The sequence below is a fragment of the Pinus tabuliformis genome, chromosome 6 (genome assembly GCF_031772625.1).
Source record: "Pinus tabuliformis cultivar Carrire ecotype Pingquan chromosome 6, CPIR1, whole genome shotgun sequence".
Lineage (NCBI taxonomy): Eukaryota > Viridiplantae > Streptophyta > Pinopsida > Pinales > Pinaceae > Pinus > Pinus tabuliformis.
Genome location: NC_142292.1, coordinates 973,268,198 through 973,283,755, shown reverse-complemented (window position 1 = coordinate 973,283,755; position 15,558 = coordinate 973,268,198). Strand labels below are relative to the sequence as shown.

The 15,558-nt window shown below is 34.2% G+C and overlaps 1 protein-coding gene and 1 pseudogene across 1 annotated transcript; one reads left to right on the top strand and one right to left on the bottom strand.

Annotated features, from left to right (window-relative positions):
- Positions 1 to 6,766: 6,766 nt before the first annotated feature.
- On the bottom strand, positions 6,767 to 8,451 carry LOC149262242 (putative UPF0481 protein At3g02645 pseudogene; annotated as a pseudogene).
- An 883-nt stretch (positions 8,452 to 9,334) lies between these two features.
- On the top strand, positions 9,335 to 10,966 carry LOC149262241 (UDP-glycosyltransferase 73C12-like). The gene has a single exon (XM_089383651.1). The coding sequence runs from the start codon at positions 9,769 to 9,771 to the stop codon at positions 10,723 to 10,725; it is 957 nt and encodes a 318-aa protein (XP_089239777.1). The 5' UTR covers positions 9,335 to 9,768; the 3' UTR covers positions 10,726 to 10,966.
- The last annotated feature ends 4,592 nt before the right edge of the window (positions 10,967 to 15,558 follow it).

Below are 15,558 nucleotides of genomic sequence, written 5' to 3'. Positions count from 1 at the left end.
TGTGGTATTCACCCATGGTATTTATAGAATATAACCTATTTAAAGGGGGGACTTAAATCATTCTAGATCCATCTTAACTCTAGATCTACCAAGGGAGAGAGGGATCAAATCTATTGAGATGCAAACCACTTTCAGAGTAAAAAGAGATTTGATCCCTCTGGAGTTAAAATGGATTAGTCTAGTTTATATTCATTTAAATATTTCTTTTATATTAGTAGCTTTAATTCATTTAAATTGACAAAGTAACAAAATGAAGAAAACCATATTTTTTTTTATTAAAAAACACCAGGAGTACATTGAATACTTGATATCACCTAGTACACTCTTAATGCCATTTTGAATACCACTTCCAAACTATTTTACATCCATGCATTGTAAATTATCTATTAAAACAGTATGGTGAGGCTTCACACTAACTTTATTTATGAAACTTGTATAACAAACTTCACCACCGACTTTATCTTAGGTAAAATATATAAAGCCCATACACATCTTTATTGTAAGGGAAACAAAGCTCTTCTCCAAACTTAATCTCTAACAAAAATTGATAAAAAGATGATCTTAATCTCTAACAAAAATTGAGGAAAAGAAATAAAAAGATGATATTACCTACTAGATATTTCTTATAAATATATAAATTAGAATGACAATGTTAACAATAATCCAAATTTAAAGTCTCAAAATATGTAAAATGGTAAAGTAGATTACATATTTTGGAAATATGCACACAATAAATGTTTTTAAAGCATTTTATACATAGTAACTAGAATGTTAATTCTGGTATCCATATACATACAAAAGTTCCCTTTAAATTTCGTTTGCATTATATTTAAATGGAGAGAAATAAGAGTTTATTAAGGCTATAAATAAGCCTCAATGTTATGGCCAAAAGTCTTTTCACCACTATATGTAAAGTGAAGAAACCCATCTTCATCCTTGTGCTCCTCATATATAGTATACATTAGAGCAGTTGCATAGAAATAAATACACCATAAGAAATTGATAAGTTATAGCATAGATAAGGATTAGATAACAAAATGCTCATTTTCATTTTTATTAAAATGTTTTTCTATGGAAAAAAGGAGATAGCAATGAAGTTTAACTTAGAACCAAGTAATGACATAGAGTAATAGTGGAAAAGTTGTAACTATGATAAAATTGATTCGATTGAACTTACTAGTTGGTGGAAGCACATTGTTCAAAAAAATAAATATTGCTTTCTCTTCAGTGAGCTTTATTTTCTTACATATCATATATACAAATTGTCCCACGGTAAAATATGATGGAACCAGATATCTGAAAATAAAGAATGATAGTAACATTAATTTAAAAAAACTTGACCATACTCTTGAGGCATCCACAAATTATGAACACATTATATTATTACGAAAACAAGAGTCGTTTGAGTACAACATTGTTATTGGTCAAGGGTGTCTTTGACCATAATTTTTGGTGTATGTAATGTTAGGGCATAATTCAATAACTCATTTGATAAAGATACATGTGGTTTTGGACTAAGTTTGATATTCTTATATATAATTTAACTCAGACATATAATATAAGTGTTGATTTGTGAGGTGTAGTACAAGTGTCATATCACCGAAATGTGGTTTTGGATTAAGTTTAATATTTTTATATATAATTTAATTTAGACATATAATATAAGTGTTGATTTGTGAGGCATAGTCTAGATGTCATATCACTGAACTGGTCAGGTTTTTAATGAGGAGCATGTTGGTGCCGTATGACTAGAGATCTACCTAAAACTATACAAAGTTTCTAGGGGCGTCATAAGTGGTATCAAAGATATCACCACTGAGGTGGTAACAACACACTTATGAGAGTAAGTCACATCAAACATGATAGTGGAGCACAATTGGGACTGGAATACTTGACATGTGGATATATCATTACAGTGTTCTGAGCAGGGCAATAGAGACTTGGTGTAGGTGTGCTAGTAGGGAGATATATGGTGTTACTATAAAGGGTCCTTTAGTACGTTGAGATGGAAAATTCATGGTAAGTTGTAGTAGGTTAGAAAGTTACAATTGCCACAAACTAAAAGAGAGTGTTTCTACTATTGAAAAATGCAGGATCAAAATGATGAATGATATGCAAGTACACATAAATGCATTAGAAGAGATAAGGAGAGACATGGGGACTATGAGGGAACATTCATGGCATAAGTGAACTTGAGGGGATTTCTCAAATAATGGAGCAAGTCTACGATGATGCATGGTCAAATTGGTTGAAGCACCTAGAGAATGAGGTGGCTTCTATTATAGCCTTGACCCTAGAGCAGGAAAACATTATTGAAAGTGGGGTTACACATAACTTCATGCGAGAGGATGTGGCTAGAGAGTTTGGATTGAAATTCAAGATAACCCATGCATCCTTCAACATTGTTAATTCAAGAAATATGGATGTGATTAGAATGGTTGATGATGCTCTAATTAGTATTAATGATTAGCAAGGAAGAGAAAGCTTCACCATTGTGCATCTAGATCGGTATTAGCTGGTGTTGGGACAAGAGCTTTTTATTGTGGAGAGGGAAGTACCAACTCCACACATGGGATGTTTTCTCATTATATCAGGACAAGGTCTGATTGTAGTGAGACTCTAAGAGGAGCCACGAGTTTAGCTACTAGGTTGACATCTATTTGGATTTAAAACTGAGTAGATAAGGAGTTGGGTAGTGATGTTGGTGAGAATATAGATAAGGTCAATTCTCTTTTGTTGTAGCATGCATATATTATGATGGTATTGAATGATAGGATTGAGAACTTGCAGTCAAGAGTAAAACATTTTGGGGAGGATAAATTGATAACTAATGATTCTAGCATAGACATTAGGGTGGCACCTTTCATCTAATAGTGTGACTAGGGAGATGTACCTTGGTACAAATGAGCCAAGGAGGAAATCAGTTCAACCACAGAGTACTTAGGAGGAGGTTTGCCTTGTCACCTAAAGTTGGAGCGCCTTGTTGAAGAGGCAGAAGAAAGATCGATTCACATCACCCATTGTTGAGGTATCTTATAGAGAAGTACAAGGGAGTACTTTGTGTGGTCAGATGGGTATTAGAGATAGAGGTGGTGGTCACCATGACTACTGCATCTCACCTTCAGATTAAGCCATGACGAGTTTGGATAATTATGGCAAGTTTATGGTGAGTCATGTCTTGGGTGCCTTTGGGGTACTTTGTGTAGAGTAAGTGACTAATGGGTTGCTTAGATGATCTATTGTTCAAGGTTATTGCACTTTGAGATGAGTTCTTGTGGGACCTACTACAACAATCAAATTAGCTACTTGATTAGTTGGTAGCCACAAGGGGATCCAAAGCATGGACAACATCCAAGAGTGATTTTAGACGATGGAAAAGATATACATTAATCAAAGGAGAAACACTTTATGATGTGAGGCTAAAGTTTGTGACTGAGTAGTTATGGATTAGAGTATTGCTAAGGAAGGAAATTATTTTGAGTGGGGGATAATGTGAGGAGGTTGGAGTGAAGATGCACACATAACTGAGATGGGCACAAAAGTTGACATCACAATCGGAAGTTTTGTGACATTGATGCAACATTCGAGGGAATTTTGGGGGTTTTGTGAGTGGGCACACATGAGACAAGTTGTGGCATCTAGTCACACATGAGTGAGAGCATACACACTTGGCATGCAAATATGTGGCACAAGATACATGTGACATGCAGCTAAAGGCATGCATGAGATATGACCAAGTTAAGAGTTGGGGATGGCATTTAAGTACACACACAATGCCTTAATTATTCAACACAATCAATAGCACATGATGAGTGAGTCGAGCTCATGGTGGTGGAGTCCACATGCATGATTAGATATATCAATTAGCAATTCATGAGAGATAATTTAAACTCAAAAATAATGATACTTGTCCTTCTCAAATTTAAAAATTACATTACAAATTACCACTAATTTTCTAAATCAAAGGTTGCACTTGGTTAGATTCATGGTGCAATTTCTATTCAAAATTTGAGGTTTGAAATTGCCAAATACAAATATGAAATGCCCATCCCAAATATGTTTTAGAAGAAAAATATATATATATATATAAATGTTTAAGGTGTAAATATATTCTAAATTTCCTATCCTTCTTAAACATATTTTAATTATGTCAAAAAGATTCTTTACCTCCATATGTGTTTATTTTGGAATAGGGCTACAATAATTAGGTGGATGATAAGGATTTAACCTCCACTAAATATTCTAGAATATTGTTACTACTAGTCACAGGACAAATGTCCAAATTTATCTAGAAAATACGTATGCTCTTTGTGGTTTTTTAATTAAATCGTTTAACTAAAAATAAAATCATATGAACATGATTTACCATTTTTTGGGTATGTCATATTAGTAAGCCATGTTATAGGCCCATAATATCTTAACAAATCCTATTTAAAGATTAAGAATCTCCATGGTAAAGTGGGGGTAAATCTTCATAGCTAAGAATCTTATTCCATTTTTTTTAAATGTATATATGTTTAAATTGTGTATTAATTCTATTTATAATTACAATAATAATAATAAAGTTTAATTTTTGTTAATTTTTATGATTTTTTGTAATTTTAATTATATGAGATGTATTGTGAAATAAATGTTTTAATGGCTATTGAAATTTACTAACCATTTTAAATTATATGACTTCACTAATTTAAATCCTAAATTCTCTAATATTCATAATATATCTATAATAATTAAAAAAAATTATTACCTTCATTTGATAACCAAATCCATGCATGGAATTGGATACCCACACCTAGGACTCTCTAGTGAGTTGCACACCCCCTCTACCTTTACACTATATTTATTCAATAATCAAGCACGGCTCATTTACTTGCACACCCTTTTACTTTTACATTATCTTTATTCACTAAATACACACTTTTAGGTTACTTTTATTCACTAATATATCCATAATGTTTAATGAATTTCATACCTTTTGTTTGGTGACAAAATCCATGCATGGAATTGGATACCCACACCTAGCACTCTCTAGTGAGTTGCACACCCCCTCTACTTTTACACTATATTATTCAATAAATACACTTTTATATATTTTTTATTTAATAAATAATGTTTTTTTATTTTTCCCTTATTTTTCATTTAACCGTTTTGATTTTTATCTTTCATTTTCTTTTCTAATTTATGTGAGTTGTAAAATGGTTAGCACAACTAACTTATGACAATCTATGGCTTGAGTAATCGTCACCAAATATATTTTTTATTTAATAAATAATGTTTTTTGATTTTTCCCTTATTTTTCATTTAACCATTTAGATTTTTATCTTTCATCTTTTTTTATTTGTTTTTCTAATTTATGTGAGTTGTAAAATGGTTAGCACAACTAACTTATGGCAACCTATGGCTTGAGTAATCGTCACCAAATACTCCCAAGTTACTCACATCCTTTACCTTTACACTATCTTTGTTCATTAAATACACTTTTACATTGATTTTAATTACTAATATATCTATAAGGGTTGAGGAATTTATTACATTCTTTTGATGGAAAAATCCATGCATGAAATCGTCTAAACTTGTGACTTGAGTTTTTCCTATGGAATTTCAAATTAATAACTTTTACAACATAAAATACCTAAATAAAAATACTTTGTCACAATTTACTCTAAACCCTTTAAAGTTTATATTTTTTTCTTTAGAAAACACAATTAAATACAAAATTATTATCAGTAAATATTATTAAATATATTTAATAAAATAATAATAATAAAATAAAAACTATATATTAAAAACAAAATCTTATAATCTTTAAACAATATAATCATCTCAATTTACTTATCCCACAATCTTTGGACAACATAATCATCAATTTACTTATCCCACAATCTTTAAACAACATAATCATCCTTTGACGTTTCCTTTTGTAAGCTATCCTGGTAAATCATAACCATCAACCGTTTTAAAATTTTATATTAATTTATAAATATTAAATCATAGGATATAAAGTGATAAATATTAAATATTTAGTTAAGTTTTTGTTTTGCTTTAACGAAATAAGTTAATAGTTTAAAATTTAGAGTAAAATATTGTTTTATAAACTACAATTTAAATGACTTAGAAGTATTTAGCAAGACTAAAACACTGTTTTTATAAACTACTAACAAGTTGATGGTTTAAAATTTAAATGACTTAGAATTCCTTTAAATAAAAATAGTGAGTATTCTTTAAATAAGAATAATGAGTGACATATATTTAAAGATAAAAGCCCATGATAACTTTCCTCAATATTAATTAATAATAATTTACTATATTAGTGTTAATTAGTAATAATTATTCTCAAGGCTGATTTAAAAACTGAATTATTAAACATTTTACAACTTTGCAAAAAATATACAAAGTGATATCGCTTTGGTGAAATCTAACTCCAGCAATCATCAAACCAAAATCATATTTGTACTTAAATGAAACCCATACGTAAAATATAAAAAGAATAATGAAGTAGGTACTTAAATGAAACCCATATTCATATGAATACCCAAAATCCGACACGCAATAGAAAAAGGTTGTATATAATAATACTTGGTATTCTCAATCTAGGCTAGACTGCCCCTTATATGCATATAATTTAAGTGCAACACAAAGAACAATGGATGGACAAACATACAGAAATCCTAGAAAATCATTACAAGTGGCAGCCCTGATTAGGTTGTTGTGCAGCTTTCAACATTATAAACACACTTACACCGACAGCAAGATAATGGCACGTACCCTAGTCTAGCTTGCTTAACCACTTCTTGCAATCATATACAGAGCAGAAAGCCTGAAAGCAAGTGAAGATCAAAAGTATCGCTGCAGCTACCACAAACAAGAATTGCCACGATCCAAATATATGTTCGTTCACGAAATCCATTACGACGACATTCCATTTTCTATAATAATATCTATTGAGACCCTCTATAATGTTGTCCAGATATCGAACCTTTGTGAGCCGAACGCACTTACCCATGCTGTTCCACAGGCTCGCAACCTCTCCATCGCTTTGGAGGTGGTTGTAAATAATTCCACTTTGTCTCAACAATCTCACATCCTCTTCGCTGTCGATCATCCTGTTCATGAAATCAGTATATCGTGTGAACACTGAACACCATCGCACCTGGCCGCTGTCGAAGCTTCAAATGCCACCAGATTTCTCAGGATCACCTCTGTATTGCTGTCCAACCTTACTTTCGAAAGGTAAAGTGTCGCAGTATTCTAGTCAAATTGTACTGAGGTGAGGTCGCTATCGGTAGGAGCAAATTTGATTCCTGCAGAGTATAAATCGGCCACAGATGGAATAGCCAGTTCGTCTCGCGTAGGCGGTATGATCTTAACAGTTGATTCTTCCCCCTCTGCTTTTCCCTCTTCCTCAGTATTGGTGACATCTTTGTTGACAAGAAGAGCCAAGGGTTTCTTCAACACAGTCAGAACAGGAAGATTCCCAAGAAGAGAAAGAAGACGTAAGGGCAACTTCATCACGATTTGCACATACCGCCCGTTGAGCACTTTTTGAGTCAATTTCGTGAGAAATCGAATGGGACCAATATTTAAAGAGGTGAGAGTAGTCCATAGCAATCTGAAGGCTCTGGTAATGGTGGACATTTCCCCTGGAACAACCTCCTCTTTTTCTTCCTCATTTGGAATATTTGGATCTTCAATGTTGGGAACAGTGACGATAGCGTAATATAGCACCTCCAGGACGTGGCCTCTCTCTATTGTATGGATCTTCGAATCCTCGGGCAGCTTGAAGGTGAAAGGCGATAATTCTTGGCACACAAGCCTTAGCAAGGTAGAGAGTCTCTCTTTTGCCTTTGCTTCAGAACCCAACTGCAATTCCAAAAGCTTTTGCAACAGAAAGAGCGGCAACTGATTTTCGAGCATCATCAGATCTCTCACAATGGAATTATGGGCAGCGCTGGTGCCAGTCGGATCTAGTATTCGCCCCAATTGCTTGACGTCCACGTCAGAGTTTTGGTCGGCCTGCCTGACATAAAATTGCAAACACTCTAGAAGGAAGGCTGCATCCAGCGCCATGATCCAGGCCAAGGTTTCTTCCTTATAATTGAGAAACTTGTGATAGTTGTTCCAGATTTGCCATTCGTGCTTCTTAAACACCTCCACAACCATGGACTCAAACTTTTGTCCATTGATTCTTTTCTGAAATCTTCGAGCAACTGCTACTTTGTAACACTCCATGTCATAGAGCTCAGAACTCGAGCGGTGATAAGGACCGATAGATACCGACTGAGGAGTGTATGCTTTAGGCTTCACAACCAATAACTCCTTGGGCACATTAAACACGGACACACATAGCTCCTTCAGTTCTTCTTCTTGCAGGTGTAGATCCAGACTTCCCTTGATGTGAATAACCCAACCATTCTCATCGATCTTCAATTCAACATCGGTTTTGAATTCCATGTTTCTGAATCAAGACAAATAGCGACAGAAAGCACAGGAGAAAATATAGGAGATATGTGAGACGGTTAAGTGACTGGGCAACCATTGCAATTGTCACAGTAATGATGCTCATTTTCTACCTCGCCATTAACCTCAGGAATCTCCAGGGCTTTTATTGGTTTACTCTGAATCGTGGCCTCTGCCTCAAGTTCTAGCATTTGCTCAAGATGAATCTTAGTGACCACGAGGAGGCCACTGCTCTAATTGATGTTTCTCAAATTCTGACACTGGTGGGTTGAAGCATTGTAACTGCTTAAAATCGCAGAGGGCATCCAAGCCCATCTCTGCCACTGGCACCACATTGCTCTGAGTTTTTCTCCCAGCAAATCTCTCTTTCTTGCGAGCATTCTTGTGTCCTCCATGTTTAGTGCTATAAACTCCACTAAGAATTCAAACAAACTCTCCGAGCACTATGGTCTGGCATAAAAAACAAACTCTCCGAGCACTATGGTCTGGCATAAAAAACAAACTCTTCGAGCACTGTGGTGTAAAAATGTAATAATGATAGCTAGCCAGATGTCAAATAGCAAAAGCCAGATGTCAAACAACAAAAGATATGTATCTATATACCAGATGTTCATCAGAGAATGAAAGTGCAGACTACTAAATTGATTCAAAAGAAGGCCTATCAGCTTAAATATATTCAACGATACGTCGAATTCACTCCACTAAAATATTATGATTATAATCAATGAATTCACTTCACTAAAATATGACTTCGGTGATGACCGTAGGTCTTCGCTTTTCGATTAACAACCGAAACATGACGGATTCCCCTGCCAGCGTGGTCCTCAATTCATGGTCACGATCAAATGACACGGCGAATGGACCATCCCCGGCAAGTCCTATTTCATACCCTATAGCATCATTAATGCACCTACCTGACACCAGATTGACGTCACCCGGAGAGCCGATCATGGGGATGCATCCATGCATCCACATCTCATCACTCAGCTCCGGCAATGTTCCCGGGCAGCTCCGTAGCTCTGACTCCCATTAATGCACATCGCCTGGATATTTGTTGCGGCAACAGTCCCTCTATTTCAAATTTCAGATTTGAGTTTTGAGCGGGATGCACCTTTGTATACGATACATATACGATTGAATTTTGAAAACCCTCCAAACTTTGAAATTTGAATTTCAATGCGCGCTCAAATTTTTGGAATGAACTGATGACAGAACCATTGTTGGGTTTCCACCATGGTTTTTGTGTTACATTCGCCCAGCGCTGACGTTTCATGAAGTTTGTGGTGAAAGTATCAAAACGTTTCTGAACGAATGCCTCCGCCTCCTCCTCCTGGTTTGAGGTCCCAATCCCCGCCGTGGATGAACGGGGTCGAGGACTGCGTGGAAATTTTGGTCAACACATGCTGGGAGCTGGAGTTTCCGTTCATCGAATACACAGAAAAGGAGATAGAGAAGCCCATCTGGGCAGCAGGGCCTTTTCTGCCCTTCTCCTCTTTCTGGAATCAGTCAGAACCATGTACTGCTATAACGCATGATAGCGCCATCCGCAACAGGAAGAGCAGTATCGATGAAGATCGATGTCTGGAATGGTTGAATTCCAAGGCGCTTGTATCAGTTCTCTACGTTTCTTTCGGGCGCATAGTCTGTCCCTCCGATGAAGAGATGACAGAGCTCGCTCTTGGATTGGAAGATGCCCAGAAGCCATTCATTTGGGTTTTACAGAACCATCGCCGTCCTCCTCCTCCTCATCCTGATCATCGTCCTCATGATCATCAGGTTAGTAATGGCGGAGGAGGAGAGTACGTGCTTCCAGAGGGCTTCGAAGGTCGAATCGAGGGATTGGGTTTGATAATCCGTGGTTGGGCGCCTCAGCTGCTCATACTCTCTCATCCCTCCGTGGGAGGATTTCTCTCGCACTGTGGATGGAATTCCACTGTCGAAAGCATCATCCAGGGCATTCCTATCTTGGCATGGCCCACCAGAGGAGATCAGCATTACAATGCCAAAATGCAGGTTAATCACCTCCAGGTTGCTGCCATGATCGACCGGCCAACCCAGGATGGACGGATGAGCAAGAAGGAAATTGGCAATGGAGTGACGTTGTTGATGGATAGCGAGCATGGAGTCCAAATGAGAGAAAGAGCAGCGTCTCTTAAACTCAAGTTGGGCTCTAGCTGCCCCTCATCTTCTGAAGCAGTATTAGACACGTTTGTTAATCACCTTTTATCGAATCAGTCTGAAGTTCTTGAAAGGAACATAATTGTGTAGTGCTGAAGTTATCACAATGAAATGAGCGGAGGCCCTAGAATAAAATGCCCAACGTGCAGGTGCAGAAATTGGGAAAACAATGAAATGGGAGGAGGCCATATATTGTTCACCCATTTTACTGATGTAAAGGTTGTGATGTGGGACCTGCATCATAATGCCCAGATGATTTTGCAATGAAGTTTTGGTTGCGAATTCAACTTAAAGAGGCTTTACAATTTCATTATATGACCGAAGAATGTGATATTATGTTTCTCAATTTCATTATTCTACAGAACGATGTGATTTTATTGTGCATCATTCTTAACCTTTAACCTCTACACAATTCTATTTTTCGAAGGCATATCTCTTCCTCGACGTACCCAGCAATATGGTTTCATTCAATCCTATAGATTTTGATTGAATATGCGGTGAAAATGAATTGTATTAGTTTCACTAGTACAAGGATTGATTTGAATTATTCAAATCGATTTATTTCTCTAAACCTCTCAAAAACACTTAAATTGAATTTAGTTATCTATTATTTCTCTAAACCTCTCAAGTGTTCACGTCTTCTGAAGAGGAAGACGCTTTCCCTAATGCCATTCAATTTGAATTTCTATATAAATAAATGTTTTCTTTAGCTGTTTTTGTCCTCTACTCCAATTGTAAATAAAAATAGCAATAGGTATGATAGCAATCAGTTAAACCATAAAAGAAGTTTCTTATTTTTCAAGTTTTTAATTTAAGTTTAAATTGTTTATAGGGAAGAAAGTATTATTATTATGTTATTGGTCTGATTATCAGTTAAACCATAAAAAAAAGTTTCTTATTTTTTAAGTTTTTATTTAAAGTTTAAATTGTTTATAGGGAAGAAAGTATTATTATTATGTTATTGGTCTGATTTCTCATGAAGTAGGTCGGTAAGCATAGCTAATCTTGTAAATATTTTTTCAGTAAAGTAATGCTAATGCTATTGCCTGAATTATTAAAAAAAACAAAGAAAAAACATTTATGTTGAAGCAACAGTTTATAGGTGTGATGTTTGATAAATTAATATGATGAATTTGTAATGTGCTATACTATTTGCTAATTTTACAAGTTTACATGAAATGAGGGAAGTTGTGGAAATAGTTATGGACTTAGTTGATTTAAATAAGTTTTTATGTTCACTTATAGTTATATAAGGTACTATTGGTACACTAAATTAATAAGTTTTATGGTCACTTATAGTTATATAAAGAACTATTTGTACACTAAATTAATATTGGGGAATGACATAATTTAATAGATTTTCTACTAAATGAGGGAAGTTATGGAGATATTTATAGAGTTGGTTGAAATGATCACCTATAGTTATATAAGGGACTATTTGTAGACTAAATTAATATTAGGGGAATGATATAATTTAATAGATTTTCCCCTTAGAGGGTTTTCTTGATCCCTTTGTTCCTTCATATTTTTTTGTGTAATCTTTTTCATGTTTTTGTTGTGGGCTATTAAAGCCAACAATGGTATTAGAGCATTGGTAAGGAGTAATAGAGGAAGCTGGTGAAAGACTCGAGAGATTGCTATGAACCAAGGGTGTTGTGGATTGAGGGTTTGTAGAAAGAGAACAACATATTTTGCACAAAACCTTCGAAAAAATAAATAAGAAGTCATCACTACCCGCAAGGAAGGTCGTGAATGCAAGAACATGGAAAACCATTGTCCAACATTTGGGCAGTGTGCAAGAGTTGTAACTTGTTTGGAAGTAGTTGTAAACTTTCTTTGGCATTCAACTATGAATGCGAGTGGATTAAGGAGATGTAGTCACCATAGTTAATACTGAAGATCCTAATATTATGAGCTTAATAGCCCTAACCAGGAACAATCATATTGGACGAGTATCCACTATGTGGAACTATGATCAATTGTCCCAAATTATATACTTGTTTCCAGGAAATATGCAAGACTCACCATCGGCATTCAAAACATAGATAACATTCAACACAATTGGTGCCTCTACAATTCGAAAAGAGGAGTGAGAAATTTTTTTGAAAACAAACTGATCTTCTCCAACACCTTTAAGTATGAATTCAACAATGATTTTGATAAAGATTTAAATGATAAATGCAAAACCATTCAATGGACTTGGCATTAGTTTTGCAATTCATATTTATTGTTTTGTATTTCTTTGTAGTTGTAGCAATAGTCGTATTTGAGTGTTATTTCATTCTCTTTGATTAAAAAATTGTTAGTTTGTTAAAAGCAAATTTGTAAATTAAATGGGAAGGAACTCATAAAAAAGAGGAGGCACTCACAAATAAAGAAGCCATTATTCTTAAATTAAATGGAAAGGAACTCATTAAAAAGAGGAGGCAATCACAGATAAGGGAGCCATTACTCTCTCCTTCACGCTAAAGAAAATAGCAATGGAGAAGTTAGATGAGAGAAAAATTGGAAAGAATGAAAGAAAAAGAAGCAAAAGAAGAATGAAATAAGCAATTTTCACAAGTCATTTTTAGAATTTGGTAATGTTTTAAATGTTGTTGAAAAAAATTATGGGACTCTATATCGAAGAGAGTAATGTATTATACATTTCAAGACTTGTAGTGAAATGCAGAGTTTTTTCATGGTTTATGTGGATTCCTCTTATGGATATTTTATAATATATAATTTGTTTTAAATTATTTTCTAAGAGTGGTTTAAATAAGGAGTCCTCATAAAGTAGAGTTAAAGTTGACAAGTCCAATCAAATTTAGACTGAATTAAAGTCAAGTGAAAATTAAAGTTATTGATTTATTTTATTGAAAAGAGAAAAGAAGAGGGTTGCATGATTGATTATACCCAACATTCCAAAGAGTTGGTCCAAGCTGTAAAAGTCTAGCCATAATAAAGTGGATTTCCCTAGGTATTTCGTAAGAACCATTGATTCAAGCCTACATGCATTATTGTGGTAGCACATGTAATTATGTAGCATGTATGCTCTTATGCATAGAGAGGATGCAACATCAAGTTGTGGAATGAACCACTAAGTAGTTATGAAGGTGGAAAGTGTACTTGTATGCTATCTTTATGTGCAATAAAAGAACTTGAGTCTTGACTAAGGAATGAATGTCAGATGGAGTAATATTATAATGTGAGAAGGTTGGGATCAAATTATGATTAAGAAATTTTAACATGTTGTTAAGCCATGTGGGTGAAAAGGATTCTTAGAGAATTGGTGAGTACATTAGATGTCACTCATGTATCTTAGTAGATTGAATTCTTTTTTATTGACATCAATGATCAATTGTTTGCGGGAAGAAGCAGAAAGCTCATGTAATAATCAATTTAATGTAATGATTGTAGTGAAACATATAGATGAAGAATTAAGAAGAAGATGCAATTCCAAATGAATGAAAAATTTGTTACAAGTGTAAATGAAAGAAGAAGACTTCATGAATGAAGTATCCAACGAAGAATGATGAAAAAATGGATGAATCAATGAAAATAGAAGATGATAGCCAAAGAAGACTAATGAAGAGACATGAAGAAGCAAATGACATGACAAAATAAGATGATAGTTAAATAAAGAAAATGAATGATGAAGTGTAGTAGAAAAAGTAATGATAGGATGAAAGAAGATGATGACAAATATAATGATGTAGTAACAAAAGGAATGTCATGGGAAAATGAATGATCAAGACATAAAGAAGAAAGAAAGATGGTGAACATGTGTGAATGAAGAAGAAACTAGTGAAGCTGTATATTCATGAAAAGAAGTGTATCCATGAAAATTTAATCTCTAAAAAGCTTAATGGTTCCTAATGTTTTTGGATCATGGAAAGAAAATTATCTTGATCCAATGTTTGTATAAGTGATAGATGACCTAAATAAAAAATTCAATTGAATGTACATGAGTCAATGTTAATCTAAATAAAATGAGGCAAGTCCATCCATATTGAAAAATTTGTAGTGCTCTAAAAACCATTTTTTAGGGAAAGGTTTGTAGTAATCTAAAACCACTTGTCATGACAATGCAATGTTTTGTGGTAATATGAAACCATTTGATGGTTTGTGGTCATCCAAAACCACTAATGTTTTTCGTAAAAAAAAATCCATTTGATGTCATGTATTATTTGTGGTAAGAAAAAACCACTTGAGGGTTGTAATAGTTAAGGGTAAGCCAATGTAAAACCTTGAGATGTGATGGTTGAGGGTCATCCACAAAATCCCATAGGTGTAATAGTTATAGGTTAGCCAAATAAAACTCAAGATGCAGTTACTAGTAATCTAAAGAAAACCCAAGATGATAATTGGTCATGATGTAGGTAAACTGAAATTGTTTATATTTTTGCAGGTACAAGATGAAAATTGAAGAATATCAAGGCTGAATAATGAAAAAGACCAAATATCATAGAATACTTAAGATGAAAAAAAGAGCATAAAATATGAATATGAATAAAGGATCACTTCAAAAATACTTGAAGAATACATATTGATATCATAAGCACTCATTAAAGGGGAATATAAAGAGATCACTCCTACATGTGTTGTTTAATAAATCAATATGATGGATTTGTAATGTGTTTTAATAATGTAGACCAATTCTAAAATTATGTGGGAAATGAGGGAAGTTATGGAGATATGGATTTGGTTGAACTAAATAAGTTATTATGGTCACCTATAATTGTATAATGGATCATTTGTACTATGAATGCAGTATGGGTGGAATAATATAATTTCATAAATGTTTCTTTATTGATCTTATGTCCCTTGCTTCATACCTCTTTTATGTGTTTGCATATGTTTTTTATAGGCTATTAAAACCAACACACTCTACTTCTAGTCATATAGCTTTCCTATTAAGATATGTAGCAGCAACTCTACAAA

Coding starts and splice junctions, on each gene's coding strand:
- LOC149262241 (XM_089383651.1), top strand. CDS start 9,769: ATGCCTCCGCCTCCTCCTCCTGGTTTGAGGTCCCAATCCCCGCCGTGG.